This window comes from Pseudophryne corroboree, chromosome 1 (assembly GCF_028390025.1).
Source record: "Pseudophryne corroboree isolate aPseCor3 chromosome 1, aPseCor3.hap2, whole genome shotgun sequence".
Classification (NCBI taxonomy): Eukaryota; Metazoa; Chordata; class Amphibia; order Anura; family Myobatrachidae; genus Pseudophryne; species Pseudophryne corroboree.
In genome coordinates, this window is record NC_086444.1 from 752056066 (window position 1) to 752075546 (window position 19481).

General features: G+C 48.2%; 1 protein-coding gene across 4 annotated transcripts in view; it reads left to right on the forward strand.

Moving 5' to 3' along the window:
- The first annotated feature begins 638 nt into the window (after positions 1-638).
- The window catches only part of USO1 (USO1 vesicle transport factor), a 285018-nt gene continuing 266175 nt past the window's right edge, over positions 639-19481 (forward strand). Inside the window, exons 1-2 of one of the 4 annotated variants that reach the window (XM_063916925.1) lie at positions 639-1102; positions 18097-18183. In XM_063916925.1, the coding sequence (XP_063772995.1) occupies positions 833-1102; positions 18097-18183 (357 nt within the window). In that variant the 5' untranslated portion in view covers positions 639-832. The remainder of the gene's footprint in view (positions 1103-18096; positions 18184-19481) is intronic. The other 3 variants (XM_063916933.1, XM_063916940.1, XM_063916949.1) reach the window with 3 other exon arrangements.

The window sequence follows — 19481 nt, forward strand, 5'->3', positions numbered from 1 at the left end:
TTTTTTTCCAGGAAATTAGGATTTAAACTAGACATTTAACAAATTAAACGATACGGGAAGACGAGCACATGACCGCCACAAGGTAGCATACCTCCCAACTTTTGGCTGTAAGGGGGTGTGGCCTCACTCGCGATGGGCGTGGCCTCGCCAAAAGGCCCATTTTTTTGCCTTTTGGGGGCGTGCCCAGCGCTCCCCGAGCAGCTGGGCAGCCCCCGCTCCCCTCCTAGCTCTGAATACATGCTGTGCGCGTGCGCACAGCATGTATTCAGTGATCACCGGCTGCTTTGCAGAGCAGAGGGTGATCAAAGCCTCCCCCCCAACTGCCCCCCCACCCGCGGGACACTGCTGCCCGCGGGTTGGACAGCGGGACAGGGTCCGAATATCGGGACTGTCCCGCTGAGGTATGAGGGAGGTATGAGGTAGCGTCTACATTCTCTTCGTGCAGAGGACCTTTCCCATAACCCCCTGGGTCCATGTCACAATCTATTTGGAATAGAAAAGTGTGGCGAGCAAAGCGAGACACCGAGCCCGCGAAGGTCCAATGCTGCATAGAAAAAAAAAAATACCCCAGACGATCGGAGAACGATGAAAACATTTAGGAGCTGTAAGGGCGGAAGTTCTCTCATGCCCACTCGTTTTGTCACGTCCTTTGCACGAAGGCAACATAAACACAACCGACCGCACAACCATCTAATACTGGAAGAGCGAGACAGTTCCGCCAGCAGTGGATCAGGTGACCCAGGAATGACCCTGTTGAAGCCGCGCCCACGGTCTGGTCACGTAGCGTGACACCATCCACGCCTCCTTCACGTCAATTTTACGTCGTCAGCGCATGCGCACCCCCGCAGCGCCGCTTCCGGGTTTCCATTCCTCTGTGCACACGTCATCACACCTCTGCCGTGTGTACAATTTACAGTGTACAGTCAGTGCGTGTCCCCCTCCCTCTCCCCGCCGCGTCCCCAGCACCGGGGCCTGCTCCGTCATCTGCTCCCTGCCTGAGCCTCTAACAACTGCAACCACCGCCGTCACCACCATGAATTTCCTTAGGGGAGTGATGGGAGGTCAGCCGAGCTCCGGGTTGCAGCCATCTGGAGCCGAGACTGTAAGTGACAGAAGCCGCCAGTACCTACACAGCCTCGCACAGTGCTGGCATCAGTATATCTGCTCTAGGTCCTCATACTGTCAGCCGCCAGCTCGGTATACCGATGATGAGATATGATGACTATATAGCAATCCTTTTTTGGAATTAAGCCCTTTTTTTATACTGCAACGTAAAGTATAAAGGCGGAATCTCAGTGATCAGTGCAAACCACCTTTTATTAGGTGCATAATTGGGATGTATACATTTGTCACAGGTCTTTGGTAGCAGAGTTGCAGGGTGTGATTATAATTAGTGTCAGAGATGAGTCGCTCAGACATTGCTACATATTTCGGATGTGCTTGTTTCTGTCAATCAGAGTAACCATTCAATAATACCCCTTTCAGATTGAGAATAGCCGTGTCGCACCCGGAATGTGTACACGGGTGCTTCCCCGGTGACTTTCGGCCCGACTCGACATATTGCCGGGTTGGTGATGTCATCGCTGACGTCTGAAATCACCACCCCTTCTATGCAGAGAATGGGTGCCGGGTCGCCTTGACCCGGCTTACCCGTTCACACTGCACCGCATCCTGGGTCGACACTTGACCCAGGATATTCTTTCAGTACCCTTTCATACTGAGCAAATTCCCGGGTTGATGCGCGTTCATGTGCTATAACCTGGTAATAAAACTTCTGTCAGTGTGAAATGGGTAATAGAAAGTTGCTTGTGACATTTGTGGGAATAAGAATACCACTAATTAAACAAAATAATGACTTGGAGAAAGCGTACACTGGGTCAGACTGGCAAACATTTTATCTGACAGCCTCACACACCTCAGATACTGTATCACAGGCAGATGTACTAAGCTTTGGAGAGCGATAAGTTACCAATCTTCTCCTGTCATGTGTTTTGTTGGTACTTTATCTCTCTTTCTGTGGCTTAGTACATCTCCCTCAGTACTGTGCGCTATCTCACAATGTATGGCCACACTATATCATGGTTCCCCCCCTGGGGAAGATATATTTCCTGTTACTCCCAAGTGAAGGAGCAGATGAAATGTCAGTCAACTGCAGCCCGATGTGACTTATAATCCTAAGGGCCCTACACACTTGCCGATACCACTAAACGATATGAACGTTAATGAACGAGAACTCGTTCATATCTTTCAGTGTGTAGGCACCAATGATGAACGATGTGCTGCCCCGCGCTCGTTCATCGTTGGTGCTGGGTCGCTTATGCCCAGCATAAGGACTGTTTTATAGACGCAAAATGCTGCATGATTTAAGTGGCTGCTTCTAAATTTCCTTGAGTACGCTAGGAATAAATGCATTAGATCAGGGCTGGCCAAACCAGTCCTCGAGATCTACCAACAGTACACATTTTCCAGACCACCTAGCTGGTGCACAGGTGTAGTCATTACTAATTAAGATGTGCTGCATTCATTCCTAACTGACAATTCTACAGATCTCCAGGAGGCCTGGAAAACATGAACTGTTTGTTGGTAGATCTCGAGGACCGGTTTGGCCAGCCCTGCATTAGATGATCTGTCCAGTCTGGCTGGTTGGTATGAAAATCTGGTAATTTCTGGGAGCAAATTAAAACCATTTGTGCCCAAAAGCCTGAAAATATAAATGGGCTGTCAGATAAATTGGTGAAATCAAACAGATTTAACCAATTTGTCTGAATGACCATATTTGTATGTTTTCCAGTGTTTGGGAGTAAATGGTCAATAGTCATTTGCTATCGGACATTACCAGATTGTCATTCGAACCAGAAAGCTTGGACAGATTTATTGTATATGGCAGTATGCAATGAAGTCCGAGATCGCCTGTGGTGCTGTATGCCGGCCGATCTATGAGGTTTTTTTTAAAGGGGCTGTCTCTTCCAAGACAAAACCATGCCTTGTAAGAGATTGCCCCTTTAAAAAAACGTCTGATATCGGCCGGCACCCTGACCTCTGACGATCTGGGACTTCATTGCATCCTGCCCTTGGTTTGTATCCAGCTTAAAGGTGTCTCGATAAGTAAAACAATTTGTTACAATAGTACAAGATCTCTTGTTATTGCTGGACTTTCTATTGCAAGCTAATTCTCCAGTGAGTTGTACTTTATAAATGGAAGCATGTTCTGGGCAGGCCTTTCCCAACAGTTATGGATTCCTTATTGTTCTTGCAGCTGTTGTAGGAATCAGACTTCAGAAGGTTGAAGAACATGTGTTTTGCCATTTGGAATGACATGTATAGAGTTACTTCCCTTTATTTAAACAAGTTTTGAATTTATTTTCAAGCCTTCTGTGTAAAAGATTTGATTGTGTGTATAATGAGTAACAAAACAAGAGCCTGTCATAAATTCTGAATGTTTTTATGGTCTGAAATCAGGTTCATTCCATTTCCAAGCTGAATATTTTCACTTTCTGCATGAGCATTTTGAAGCATACAAAACAGCCATCATCACAAGCTTCCGTACTATGCATCTAATTCATGGGTGTTGTATGCAAGGTTGACAGTAACTAGGTCGACCACTATTGGTCGACAGGGGCTGTAGGTCGACATGGTGTAGGTCGACGTGATTTTCCCCCCCCCTCTTACATCCTAGAGGATACTGGGGATCTGTACTTTAGTACCATGGGTTATAGATCGGGTCCACTTGGGCCTGGCACTTTAAAAACCTTTAGTGTGTGTATGTGTGTGCTTAGTGTGTGTATGTGTGTGCTGGGTCCTCCCCTCTATGCCCCTCCTACCAGACTATGTTTAGAAATATGTGCCCAAGGAGCTGGGTGCATTTCTCTAAAGCTCCAGATAATTTCCTTTTATTTTTTATTTTAATTATTTATTTTCAGGTAATACTGGTTGGCAATCAGTCTGCCTGCTTCGTGGGACTTAGGGCGGGGACCGAACCAACCTCCTGAGGGTTAATAGTCCGTAATTCCAGCTGACAGGACACTGAGGTGCTGTTTCACACACCAATACTGTGTGTGCCCACGCCAGCTGTTAGCCGGCACCCTCTAACAGGTGCCGAAGATCATCAGGTGCTGTGAGTGTCATCACCGGGGTTCCGGTTCGCAGGTCCCCGGTGCGGTTTGGCGGCATGTCAGGCGGCGGTCACGGACCACAAGCTGCGGTGCCCGCTGCGGACTACACTTAATCAGGCTCCACAGTGCTCACGTTCATTAGGCTTTGTGTGAACTGTTTTTAATACTTCAGCCAGTATAAACATTTGTGGGATTGCTTCCCGGAAAGCTGGCCCAGAGGCGGGAAGGCGCCATTTCTTGCTGCTGCGTATCATCAAGGCTGCATGCACACTGCCCCTCCACGGACCCACGCTGTTGCAGACTCTGTACTGGTACCATGGGGTCATAGTGGGGGGTGGGGAGGGGGGAAGCACATCAGCGGTAGCGCCGCTGGACATCTATTAGGTGATACACATCATTTCACACACTGAGCTGCTGTGTTCTGTGATCTGGTCTCCGTTTCTCAGTGTCACTCCAGGGTCTCTCTAGGTCTGTGTGGGGGTGTTTTTTCAGTAAGCTGTGCTGTATTACAGTTTTGTACATTATGCCTGTTGAAATGGTTATGTGTGCTTCTTGTAACTCTACCCCTTCTTTAGCGGGGTCCCTCATGTGTGAACAGTGCTCCTTATCTCCACAGGGACACAGTTCACAGGCACCTGTCTGGCTAGATACTTTTAAAAGCATGATTCACAATGTGAATTCAGAATTATCTGAAGCTAAAAAGGAGAGACAGGTGTTAAAACAGTCTATTGATTGTATGGCTAAAGCAGCAGATACCAGAAAGGCTTCTCCGTCCCCTCTGTTGGTTTCACAGAAATGCTTAATGCCACAGGTGCTCCAGTCTGATTCTGATCAGCCTGATGTGGATGATGATGATGATGATGATGATGATATGGATGAGGACACCCCTCATTTATGCTGTAAGAGAGGTTCTTCACATACCAGATCAGGAAGCAGAGCCAGATTAGGAGTAGTTGTACTTTAATGTTAGATCCAAGACATCAGCCACATTTCCTGTGTCTAAAGAATTAAACTCCCTGTCCAGGGAGGCATGGATAAACCCTAACAAGAAATGTAAAATTCCTCAGAGGTTTTTAATCTACTTTTCCCCTCCCAGCTGAGGACAGAATGGTATGGGAAAACCTCCTGTCAGTCGATACGTCTGTGTCCAGACTGTCTTAGAAATTGGTACTGCCGGTGCCAGGGGCTATATCCCTTAAAGACCCTGCTGACCGTAAGATTGAGACCACTCTCAAGGCAATATACAGTATACGGCAGTGGGCGTAGCACAGTGCCCCACAATAGTTTGTAGGTGGATTTCCAGGGCAGTAGTCAAGTGGTCCGATTTAATATTATTAATGGATTAGACAATTTGACCCAGGATGAGGTCATTACTCTGCTACAACACATACAGGAGGCTGCAAATTTTATGAGCGAGGCTATAAAGGAATTGTGTAAGATAAATGGCCGCACTGCGGCTATGGCAGTTTCGGCACGCAGAGCTCTGTGGTTACGTCAATGGTCAGCGGACGCTGATTCCAAAAAGGTTGTAGAAAATCTTCCCTTTACAGGGTATGGGTCATTGGGTCGACTCAACTTAGGTCGACCATGGAAGGTCGACAGGGGAAATAGGTCGACATGGTCATTAGGTCGACAGGTCAAAAGGTTGACATGGGTTTTTAGACTTTTCTTGGTGTTGTTTTCTTCGTAAAGTGACGGGGAACCCCAATTAGTGCACCGTGTCCCCTCGCATGGCTCGCTTCGCCCGCCATGCTTCGGGCAAGATGCCTTGCTGCTTTCGGCACAGGTTACCATTCCCAATTGTAGTCCACAGGGATCTTCAAGTATGAAAAAGTCCAAAAAATGGAAAAAAAAGTGAAAACTTGTTGTCGACCTTTTGACTTGTCGACCTAGTACATGTCAACCTAATGACTGTCGACCTAAGCTGTGTCGACCTAACGACCGTATCCCTACAGGTGATGCATTGTTTGGGGACGAATTAAATAAATAGATCTCCCAGGCAACGGCGGGTAAGTCTACCTATTTGCCGTCGGCTGCGCCACTCTGCTATATGTTGTTGCACAGGACCCGCCTTGCAGTCCTTTCATGTGTCAAGGTTTAGAGTTAGGGGCCACTCTGAGAGGATCTCGTGGTAAGTCCCGTAAACCTGCAACTGCTGCCTCCCCGGACCAGACCACCGGGTCCCCTGCCACTAAGACTTCCGCGTGACGGTTGGCCCCAGCAGCAAGGCGACTTTCAGGTAGGTGCTCGCCTTCAACACTGCCGGGATCCTTGGGTGAGGGATCTCATTTCCCAGGGATACCGGCTGGAATTTCAAGCACTTCCTCCTCAAAGATTTTTCAAATCGGGCTTACCAGTTTTGCCCGCAGCAAAAGTTACCTTGCAAGAGGCCATTCAAAAACTTTTGCGGACAGGGGTGGTGGTTACGGTACCTTCTCCGTTACACAACAGGGCTTTTTATTCCAGTCTTTTTGTCGTTCCAAAACCAGACGGTTCGGTGCGACCCATCTTAAACCTGAAGTCTCTAAACCTGTATCTGCGAGTGTTCAAGTTAAAGACGGAATCCCTGCGGGCAATGGTGTCCGGTCTGGCGGAGGGGGAATTCCTGGTATCCCTAGATGTCAAGGATGCTGACCCACACATTCCCGTGTGACCCCCTCATCAGGCTTACATCAGGTTCGCCATCTTGGACGACCATTTCCAGTTTCAGGCTTAGCCCTTTGACCTGTCTACAGCTCCGAGGGTCTTCACCAAAATCATGGCGGAGATGATGCAGCAACTGCGCATGATGGGAGTCGACATAGTCCCCTACTTGGATGATCTCCTGATTAAGGCTATGTCCAGGGAGCGTCTATTGCACAGCATCGATCTGACGACTCGCCTGCTTGCGGATCATGGGTGAATCCTAAATTTCCAGAGATCTCACCTGGAACCGACCCAACGTCTTCAGTTCCTGGGAATGATACTGGATACAGTGTCTCAAAAGGTGTTTCTTCCGATGTACAAGGCCTTGGCTATCCAGGCTATGGTCCGCTCAGTGCTTCGTCCTCTCAAGGTATCCATACATCTTTTCATACGCTTGCTGGGCAGGATGGTTGCTGCTTACGAGGCAATCCAATATGGCAGATTTCATGCCCTGCCATTTCAGCTGGATCTGCTGGACAAATGGTCAGGGTCTCACCTTCACATGCATCAGGAAGCGACTTTATCTCCAAAAGCCCGGATTTCTTTATTATGGTGGCTACAAGTTCCTCTTCCTCACCTGGTAGAAGGCAGTAGTTTCAATATCCACTCGTAAATTCTACTCACAACGGATGCCAGCCTCCGGGGTTGGGGGGCTGTGACCCAAGAGGCCCAGTTCCAGCGGATATGGTCAGTTCAGGAATCTGTTCTGCCGATAAACATCCTGGAACTCAGGGCAATTTTCGATGCTTTTCTGCAAGCTTCCCATCTCCTAAAGGATCAGGCGATCCAGGTTCAATCGGACAACGCCATGGCGGTGGCGTACATAAACCGACAAGTGGGAGCAAGAAGCAGAGTAGCGATGCGAGAACTGTCAAGAATACTCGTCTGGGCGGCCAACGAAAGCGCCATCTTAGCCATATTCATTCCAGGAGTGGACAACTTCAAAAGGATCTTGTTCAATAAGGTCTGTTCGTCTATCCAGACTTACAGCGGCTACGTTTGATGGCTTGGAAGTTGGGAGGGAGATTCTAGCAAGAAAAGGTCTTCCCTCCCGGGTTATTTCCACCATGGTCCAGGCCAGGAAGATGGTTACGTCTAAACATTATCATCGTTTCTGGAAAAAGTATGTTTCCTGGTGTGAAAGTAGAAAGGTTTCTCCCGTGGAATTCATAATTTTCCTGCAGGCGGGAGGGTCCATCATATTCCATTGTTATCCTGTGGACTCTGCCGGATAAATAGGAATTTCTGCTGCGGGGTACACTGGGCTCCACAGGGAATGACATTGGGGTGTAGAGTAGGATTTCGATCCGAGGCACCAACAGGCTCAAAGCTTTGACCTTCTTCCCAGAATGCCTAGCGCCGCCTCCTCTATAACCCCGCCTCCGTGCACAGGAGCTCCGTTTTGTAGTTGGTGCCATTCAGTAAGCAGGCATACAACGGGGGCTATGAGAAGAAGCTTTTAAAAGAAAAATGAAGAATTCAAGGGCTGCAGCAGAGACACTGTCTGTGTTAGATGTCAGTAAGACATCTCCTGCTGCAGCTCCATCACCTCCCCTAGCGGTGTTGTACACTCCCGCGCCCTGGTTGCCCGGTACCTACAGCGGAGGCTCCGATTTTCTTCCAATTAGTCACGCACACGACCGCTGTTCTCCTGGAGGAGGTAAATGGGTCCCCCCGGCGGGACCCGCTGTAAATCGCGATCCCGCGCGCACTGACATGGACACTGTGGTAGTACAGGGACCCTACTAGACCACCAGGGCAAGGGCACAGGTCGCTTTTCCCTCATAAACCGTTTATATAAGACCACAGTACCCGGTGGTGAAGTCCAGCAGGGCGATAAGGCTTTGAGCTGTAGCTCCTCCCCCAGCCCCAGGGTGCCATTTAGAGTAAATGTTGCCGCCCTGGAACTGCATATCTCTCTCTCCCTTACTCCCTGTCAGCGTTTGGGCGCCATTAGGACAAGCTGAGCTGATCCTGGGACTGTTTGGGCAAATACTCCTCTGTAAAGCCGCCTGCATGTCAGCGCTGTGCATTTTACAGGACACTTGAGAATTCTACATGTCTGCTGACAGTGTTAGTTAAGAAAGAGTGCATTTAGTCAGGGTTATATAGTACAAGTACCCTGTGATATAGTGTTCACTCTAGGATTTTTTAGGGCAGGGTGCTGATCACGGGGAGGGCACATTTTTCATTCGGGAGGGCACATTTTTCAGTTAGAAGGGCAAAATTAGGTACATACTATAATGCTTGGTCCTCCCATTCTGAAATGACAAAGAATGGACCGTGTGCGCCGAAGGCGCGCTGCAAAAATTTAGGGGCGTTGTTTTTCGTGGGGAAGGGGCACGGCCACATAATAGTGGCAATTCACATTACACCACAGAGTAGTGCAGCTAATACCCACTGCACCAGGTAGAACCTCCTATACACACTGCGACAGGTAGAGCATGTTTAACATATTGCGCCAGATAGAGCACATTCTACACTTTGCGCCAGGCAGAGCACGTTATACACAATGCACCAGATAGAGAGCACTGAGAAACATTGCACCAGGTAGAGAGCACTGAGAAACATTGCACCAGGTAGAGAGCACTGAGAAACATTGCACCAGGTAGAGAGCACTGAGAAACATTGCACCAGGTAGAGAGCACTGAGAAACATTGCACCAGGTAGAGAGCACTGAGAAACATTGCACCAGGTAGAGAGCACTGAGAAACATTGCACCAGGTAGAGAGCACGTTATACACATTGCACCAGGTAGAGAGCACGTTATACACATTGCACCAGGTAGAGAGCACTGAGACACATTGCACCAGGTAGAGAGCACTGAGACACATTGCACCAGGTAGAGAGCACTGAGACACATTGCACCAGGTAGAGAGCACTGAGACACATTGCACCAGGTAGAGAGCACTGAGACACATTGCACCAGGTAGAGAGCACTGAGACACATTGCACCAGGTAGAGAGCACTGAGACACATTGCACCAGGAAGAGAGCACTGAGACACATTGCACCAGGAAGAGAGCACTGAGACACATTGCACCAGGTAGAGAGCACTGAGACACATTGCACCAGGTAGAGAGCACTGAGACACATTGCACCAGGTAGAGAGCACTGAGACACATTGCACCAGGTAGAGAGCACTGAGACACACTGCACCAGGTAGAGAGCACTGAAAAACTTTGCACCAGGTAGAGAGCACTGAGACACACTGCACCAGGTAGGGCACATTTTTGATCTCTGCTTTTTTTGTGCCAATTTTACTTACTGGGGGCTGATGCTGCGGGAGTTGATCGCGCTGGTCCCCCCTCACACACCGCGGAGCTGGTTGAAAATGGCCACCACACTGATCCATGCACACAGAGGAGGGAGGGCTGGGTTTGCCTCGGCGGGAGAAGCAAACCCAGCCCTCCTTAGCTTACCATATCCCCTTCAGCCAGCGCGACAAGCCTAAGGCAGCTGCAGGGGACAGTGACAGCGCGGCGGGACAGAGCGGCGGGGAGGAGCAGGGGGCAGTGACGGCGCGATGTGACAGAGCGGCGATGAGGAGCAGGGGGCAGTGACGGCGCACCCGGCGCGGCGGTGAGTAGGCAGTCCTTTAGTAATCAGCAGGGCGGGCACAAACGGGCAGGGCGCATTCTGCCACTCAGAAAAGGGGCAGGGCGCAGCGCCCCGTGAAAGAAGGCTAGAGTGAACACTATGATATACATCCAGTCTTTACTGTGCATTGTTATATCTATTGTGTATAGCTATACATAGTACTACTCTGAATTGCTAGTCCAGTGCAGTTTTATTGCATGTCATAATTTCTGCATTGTACAATGTGACTCTGTGTGTGTGCATATAGCTGCTGTGTGACCTCCATTTCGTGTATCTCACTCAGATTGCTATCCCTATATTCTATAACCTGAGGGGGCTAAGTGCGTCAGGTTTATAATTTAATATAGGTAGTTCACAGGATATACTCAGTGTGTATTTTTCTCTGTGATTTTTAGTCACCATACACCTCTTGAATTCCTTGTTTGTGCTGTTACACTGCACAGGGGGTTCTTGTAAGGTATTGTGCTGCTGATATTGTACTGGGTTGCCCTGCATTGAGCTTTTGAATATGTCAGCTACAAAGGGCAATGGTGCTGGAGCTGATCCCACATTGCGTGGTGGTGGTGATGCTGCAGACACATTTGAAGAAAACATAGCAGCTGAGGGTTCAGGTTCTCGGGATCCTTACCCCCAAGTGGGACTGTAGCAACGGGGGTTCATAATGACCCACCTTGGGCTACCTTCTCCACGCTATTGAATACACTGGTAACTAGACTAACGCCCCCTATTGAACCTCCTGTGCCGGTATAATTGCTTATGGTCCCTGCGGTTAACCCGCCATGGGCAGATCAACTGTCCGCTCAGTTACAGCAATTGAACCAATCACTGACTACTCAGAAGTCTAAAGGGCCCTACACATATGGCGATGTGCCGCCGAGGTGCCCGACGGCCGACGGGCGACCCGGCGGCGGGGGGGCAGTGACGGGGGGAGTGAAGTTTCTTCACTCCCCCCGTCACCCGGCTCCATAGACGTGCAGGCAAATATGGACGAGATCGTACATATTGGCCTGCATGCACAGCCGACGGGGGACCAGCGATGAACGAGCGCGGGGCCGCGCATCGTTCATCGCTGGAGCCTCCACACTGAAAGATATGAACGAGTTCTCGTTCATTTATAAACGAGATCGTTCATATCTTTCAAAAAATCGGCATGTGTGTAGGGCCTATAACCCTCACCCGCTTAAGACCAAGGGGTCCTCTAAGTGGGCCATTACTTCCTCACAATCCACCAACGTCCCAGACTCCTCGTCTGATGAGGATGGTGTTTATACTGACCCCACAGATTCTGATCTCAACGCTTCTGATGGGGATTCTGTTTCACAGGTGGATGTTCCTGATTTGTTGGAGGCTATCAGGACCATTCTTCAAATAACTGATGATCCGGAGCCTGATTCTGCTCCTAAGAAACCGGACAGGTTTAAACGTCAGAAAGTGGTTAAACAAGTTTTACCTCATTCTAACCATTTGGTTGACATACGTCAGGAGTCCTGGGAAAATCCAGGAAAGAAATTCACACCTCACAAGAAGATGCTGGCTTGCTACCCCCTCGCTGCGGAGCGAAGTAAAAATTGTGTGACACCTCCGCCAGTGGATTCGCAGGTGGCAGTGCTGGTGGTATCCTCAGCTCTGCCGGTAACTACCGTCACGGATAAGTATGTGGAGGGTTGTTTAAAGGCGATTTACACCCTAACTGGTGCTGCGCATAGGCCCACCATTGCAGCAACATGGGCTGCAGAGGCTGTTGAAGCGTGGGCTCAGGAGCTGGAGGCGGAATTGCCTTCCAACGCTTCTGATCATGCTAGACAATGTCTTTCTTATATTGTCACAGCTTCTCATTACATTAAGAAGGCGGCTTCTGATGCCGGTATTCTGGCAGCCAATGCTTCTACTACGTCCATTTTGGCTCGCCGGATTCTCTGGTTACGGTCCTGGTCCGTGGATCTGGACTCTAAGAAAACCCTGGAGGGACTCCCTTTTAAGGGAGACATTCTTTTCTGAGAAGCCCTCAACAAGATAGTGGTTGACTTAGCCTCTGCTAAAACAGCATGTCTACCTAGTACTGCTTCTTCGGAGCAGAAGGCTAAAAGTACTCCATTTCGCTCCTTTCGTCCTTCAGGGAAAGCAAAAGGTCAGGCATACCCGAAACAGGTTCGCACTTCCAAACCCAATAAGCCCAAACCCAAATGGGCCTGGTCTACCCGTCAGCCTGCTTCCAAAACTGACAAGCCTGCCGCATGATGGGGCGGGCCTCCCTCTGGGGGATCCCAGGGTGGGGGGGCCGACTTCTACGGTATACCCAGGAATGGTTGAGGACCACTTCCGATGCCTGAAGTCGTGACTCGAGGTTACGCCGTATCCTTCAAGAATCGCCCCCCTCATCAATTTTGCCTGACAGATGTCCCTACGGATCAGGTGAAGGCTATAACTCTTCATTCGGTGTTACAGTCCCTCCTGGACACAGGAGTGGTAGTACAGGTGCCTCTGGCTCAGAGAGGCTAGGGGTTCTATTCTCCGCTGTTCCTAGTCCCGAAACCGAATGGGTTCTCCCGGCCCATTCTCAACCTCAAGTCCTTGAACAAATTTATGAGGGTCTTCAAGTTATGCATGGAAACTTTTCGCTCTATTGCTCTGGCCTTGGAACCTGGGGATTATATGGTCTCCCTGGACATACAGGATGCTTACCTGCATATTCCCATCACAGTGTCGCATCAGCAGTACCTGAGGTTTGCAGTTGGCAACCTCCATTACTAATTTCGGGCGTTACCTTTTGGTTTGACCACGGCTCCGCGAGTCTTCACCAAGGGCATGGCGGTAATGACGGCTGTACTCCGCCATCAAGGGGTCAGGATTCTACCGTACCTGGACGACTTGTTGATCCTGGCAAATTCCCCAGAAATTCTCCTACGCCATCTGGATCTGACTATCCAGTTTCTGCAAGCCCACGGGTGGCTCATCAACTGGAAGAAATCTTCCCTGGTACCTGCTCAGAGCATGGTGCACCTGGGGGTGTTGTTGGACACTCACAACCAGTTGTTGTTCTTGTCTCAGGAGAAAGTCCTGAAGCTTCAGGACAGGATTCGATGCTTCCTATCTCGTCCACAAGTGTCGATACATTTGGCAATGCAAGTGCTAGGTCCCATGGCTTTCAACATGGTGGAGTACGCTCAATTCCATTCCCGCCCTTTGCAGAAGTTGATTCTTTGCAAGTGGGACGCCCTGCCTCACCGGATCAGGTCTCAAATGATCTCCTTGTCTCCGGAGGTCCGTCTGTCACTGAGCTGGTGGCTTCAGGACCAACGATTGAGCAGGGGGTCGTCCCTTCTGGATCTCAAACTGGTTCCTTCTGACGACAGATGCCAGTCTGAGAGGTTGGGTCACGGTGTTGGAGCAACACTCCCTTCAGGGTCGGTGGACCAAGGAGGAGTCTCTCCTCCCGATAAACATTCTGGAACTGCGGGCGGTGTTCAATGCTCTGAACTTGGCCCAGCAATTAATACGGAACTGACCTGTTCAAGTACAGTCTGACAAACCCACCACAGTGGCATACATATGTTTCTATGTTACATCAATCATCAAGGCGGCACTTGAAGCCGCATGGCAATGAGTGAAGTATCAAGGATTCTTCAGTGGGCGGAACGCCATCTGCCAGCCATATCGGCAGTATTCATTCCGAGGGTCCTAAACTGGGAAGCGACTTTCTCAGTCGTCAGGATGTACATGCCGGAGAGTGGAGCCTCTATCCAGAAGTGTTTCAACAGGTGGGGCCTTCCAGATGTGGACCTGATGGCGTCTCGACACAATCACAAGGTTCCGGTCTTCGGAGCAAGGACAAGGGATCCTCTAGCAGCATTCATGGACACACTGGCAATTCTATGGAACTTTCAGCTGCCATACGTGTTCCCTCCGTTGTCACTCCTGCCCAGAGTAATAAGGAAGTTCAAGCAAGAAGGAGGAATCCTACGGCATTGGTTCTCAGACCTTCAGGGTCTCTCGATAGAGCGTCCCCCTCTACTTCCACAGTGCCCCAGATCTCCTCGTTCAGGGCCCCTGTGTATATCAGGATTTATCCCGGTTGGCTTTGACGGCATGGCTCTTGAAGCTTCCGTCTTGAGGGCCAAAGGTTTTTCTGAGGCGGTCATTCAAACTATGTTGAAGGCCCGGAAACCGGCTTCTGCTCGGATTTACCATGGGGTCTGGAATTCTTACTTTGCTTGGTATGCATCTAACAATCATGACGCTTACAAGTTTAGTACGGCCAAACTTTTGGCCTTTCTACAACAGGTCCTGGATTTGGGCCTTCGTCTGGCCTCCATCAAGGTTCATATTTCTGCTTTGTCGGTTTGGTTCCAGAGAAAAATTGCGTCTTTACCTGATGTTCATACGTTCACTCAGGGTGTATTGCGGATTCAACCTCCTTATGTCCCGCCTGTGGCTCCTTGGGACTTGTCGGTGGTTCTAAAGGCGTTACAAGAGTCTCCGTTTGAGCCCCTTGAATCTGCAGACCTTAAGTGGCTTTCCCTTAAGGTTTTGTTTCTGCTGGCTATTGCCTCTGCTAGGTGTAGGTCACCATATCTGATTTTTCACCATGATTGGGCGGTTCTTAGAACACGTCCCGGGTATTTACCTAAGGTGGCGTCTTCTTTTCACCTTAATCAGGTGATTGTGATTCCGGCCTTTGCCTCTCCTGAATTGTCTTCCAAAGAGCGGTCTTTGGATGTGGTACGGGCTCTCCATATCTACGTGAAGAGAACTTCCTCCATTAGGAAGTCTGATTCTCTCTTTGTTCTGTTTGTGAAAACCAAACTTGGCTGGCCTGCTCACAAGCAGACCCTAGCCAGATGGATTGGAATGGTGATTGCACATGCTTATATACAGGCTGGCATTCCAGCTCCTGCTACCATAAAGGCCCATTCTACTCGGTCGTTTGGACCTTCTTGGGTGGCCCGCCGTGGTGCGGCCATTGAACAATTGTGCAAGGCGGCTACGTGGTCCTCAGTGAACACGTTCATAAGGTTCTATGCCTTCGATACTTTCGCCTCCCAGGATGCTTCCTTTGGACGCCGGGTTCTTGTGCCCGCTACAGTGCGTCCCCTCCCATAAGGAACTGCTTTAGGACATCCCCAATGTCATTCTCTGTGGAGCCCAGTGTACCCCGCAGCAGAAAAGGAGATTTATGGTAAGAACTTACCGTTGTTAAATCTCTTTTTCTACGAGGTACACTGGGCTCCACAGTGCGCCCACCCTGACGCACTCAGCTTCTGTGGGTTGGTATGGCATTAGCCGCTGACACTTTCTCCTGTTGTGAGAATGTGGTGTATGTGGCTACTAACAGTTATCATCTCTTTTGCCTGCTTCTGCATTGGACTGGTTAACAAAAACTGAGCTCCTGTGCACGGAGGCGGGGTTATAGAGGAGGCGGCGCTAGGCATTCTGGGAAGAAGGTCAAAGCTTTGAGCCTGTTGGTGCCTCGGATCAAGATCCTACTCTACACCCCAATGTCATTCCCTGTGGAACCCATTGTACCTCACAGAAAGAGATTTAAGTTCTTACCATAAATCTCGTTTTAATACCTACCGGTAGTCCGTAGTGGATCCTGGGCGCCCGCCTCAGTGCTTCGATTCCTGCTTACCTGAGTAGGTGTTTGGTTGGCCCGCTGTTGCGGTCTCCTTATGTTGTTGGAATAGTTTGCTATCCTGGTTTGGTTGGTGTTGCTATCCTCTGTTCTCGTTAGCGCCCTTCTTTTTTGGTTATTGTTGTGTGTTGGCTTAGGGCCTCACCGCTGTTGTACCTGTTTTCTTCTCTCGTGGTATGTCCGTCTCCTCGGACACAGTTTCCTAGACTGAGTCAGGTAGGAAGGGCATAGAGGGGAGGAACCATACACACACTAAAGGTTTTTAAAGTGCCAGGCTTCCGTGCACCTGATCTATACCCCATGGTACTAAAGTACAGATCCCCAGTATCAACTACGGACTATGAGAAAAGGAATTACCGGACTACGAGAAAAGGAATTACCGGTAGGTATTAAATTCCTATTTTTTTGGTGTCGTTTTCTCCATACGTTGACCGGGAACCCCAATTAGTGCACCGCGTCCCCTCGCATGGCTCAGTTACTATTCCCAATCGTAGTCCGCGTGGATCGTTAAGTATGAAAAAGGTCAAAAAAAGAAAAAAATTGTGAAAAACTTATGTCGACCTTTTGACCAGTTGACCTAGAACATGTCGACCTAGAGGCCCTGTCAACCTAGTTACTGTCGACCAATAGTGGTCGACCTAGTTATTGGATCCCCTAATTCACATACATGTTTCAGCCTTCATTTTTTTTTATTTTGTATATGTCTTATTAGTTCTGTCTGGTACATACTGTATGGTAAGAGTCAGCAATCCGCTGACATGCAAACTGACTGGGTTGTATTAGTTTAATGGATTTTGCAAATTCTACTTTAAAAGTGACTTTCCTTATAGTGCTTTTGTTTTGTTACTTTAGTTTTATGGTTTTTTTTTGTCCTTCTTCCTTTAGGGAGTTTCTGAACAATTTATACAGCTTATCCATTTACACCTTCACCCACCCTTTCTTTATCAACTTTGATTCTTTACTCTGTCAACCACTCTTTCTTATTTAAAGTGATCAGCTTCACCACACTATATATTTTGTTACATAATACAGATTCACGGTATGATCGCTAGAGATGACACTCCCATGGCTGTACTTAGGATGTAAGTGGAAATAGAGACTACTTATATTAAATGACCAATCTAGATGGACTTTATATAGATATAAAGGGGCTAAGCTGAATGCTGGTCGGCTGCTCTGCATGCACATAACTAAAAGGGTATTTCCGCCTGTATAAATAGTTGTACACATCTCTTCGGTCTGACAAACATCTTCACATACGCTTGGCTTGATGCCTGTCATCACTATAAGAGCGCAATTGCATCTACCTATCTTTGGTGTAAAAGATTACATGTGACACAGCTTTCTGTGTGTATCTGCAACTCTGCATAGATTGTGAGTCCCTGAAGATTGCCTATGAAAAACACCCTTTCAGTGGAGTTGTTACTGCATTGGGTAGGACTCTGCATTGCCTGTACTTGTGTAATCTTTGTCTCTGAGTATGCCAGGGGCGTGCGTTCAACTCCGTATCTGCACCAAAATGTGGAAATTATGTAATATTTAGCTAATAGGTCCCCTGTGGTATATGTAAAGCTGCGCATACGCCGAACAATGTTTGTTCAGATCGGCCTGTGAAATTTCTTTTCTGAATGTGTATTGGTCAGTATATGGACATGGACAGTAATCTTTCACAGCCTGGCAATAGCTAAAAAAATCAGTCTGGGTTATTTGGATATCAAGACTGTCCAATGCTCCCAAGTGTTCAGCCAATTGCAGGCAGTGAGGGGGGGGTAAGCTCCATACACGATTATCGAGCCTTTGTTCCTCACCCCATCCATGTGGGCAGTAATATTTGGCCTGCTTAATTGTCTGCTAATCCTCTCCCTCACCCTTTCCAACTTTCTCTCACATAAATATACTGTATTTGTACTACATTTTGAGAAATCATTCTCTGTGATCTACAAATGTTTCTCAGTGCTAGTTTTTTTTAGTAGCATTTGCAGACATTTGTGTAGTTGTTAGGCATGTATGCATTTGTGTTCCTATCAGTTTGTGATCAGAGTTTCTTTGTTTACCTCCTCCTCCCCAGATCCAGAAACTGTGTGACAGAGTTGCCTCATCTACTTTGCTTGATGACCGAAGGGATGCTGTACGAGCCCTCAAATCGTTGTCAAAGGTATGTTTACTATAATTAATGTGTTACTTCAACTATTGTACTTACTGATGAGTGGCCTGTAGCCACTTCTTTCCCATCCTGTTCTTCCCCCCGAAGATCCTAGATGGCTCATGCAATGAACTTTCTTATGCTAATCAAGTTATTTCAGTGCTGGGTGACCTGGTCATCTTTCTAAATACCATGCAACTGCTGGCATAAAACAATAGTCCAGCAGGGAATGACATCACCTTGCAGCATGTATACAAACAAAATTAGGAACTTCGCTCTTGAAACTACTGGGGCAGCTAATCAACCACTAAGGAGGTCACCTGCTCCTGGGAAACAGCATATACAATTTAAAATAATGTACAAATAGGGATACTGTAAGGTACAAAAGAACCACCTATTTCTATTTAATCAGTGTTTAATTAACAAATAGTCTTTGGTATATTAGAAATAAAATAGTCTGTTTGAGTCTTTAGAAGCCTTTATCTTTTCTTTTAAATGTTCTACCTTATATCACTCTCTGCTTCCTAAAGTGGCAACTTCTACTTCCAGGTACCTCCTGTGTTCCAGAGATGGAACTAATAGGAAGTCTGCAATGGTCATGCACCATCTGAATATATGAGAATTGCAGAATACTGTAGGTATTGGTGTGCAATCCACACCGGAACGCAAAAAACTATGTAGATAAATGATAAAAGCCGACCTATGCATGCCTTATTTTTTTTTATTTTTTTTTGAGTAAAGTCAATTTGTGTGAGAACCAGTTGGGTATAAATAGGAAGCCAATCCACCAAGTCCATACACCTGGAAAAAGACTCTAAGAGCGAGAGTCAATTGTTTTCTTGTTGAGGTCACTAGATGGCGCCCAGTGGAGCAATTAAATTGTTGCTCCATTCGGGCGTGATAGGCTGCCTGCGCCAGCATTTCAGCTTGCACCTCCTGTCCCCTGTGGGTCGCGATTTCCCATCACTTTAGATGGGAGATCAGACACAATATAACAATTGGATATTTTCCTTAGAGTTGAATTGCATTGGTGGCCATTGGGGACAAACAGTGGACAGTGTCATAACATCTGGGAGGATTCAAAGCACCAGCACTTTATCTACATGTCCAGGTACCTGGAAGTAGTACGTAACGTGATCTTAGGCGTGCTCTGTACACCTCCCCATGTGGTACGCTGCTTTTACGCTTATAGTGGTGGATACTGTCTAGAATAAACAGTATTTCACCATTTCTCTAACGTCCTAAGTGGATGCTGGGACTCCGTAAGGACCATGGGGAATAGCGGCTCCGCAAGAGACTGGGCACAAAAG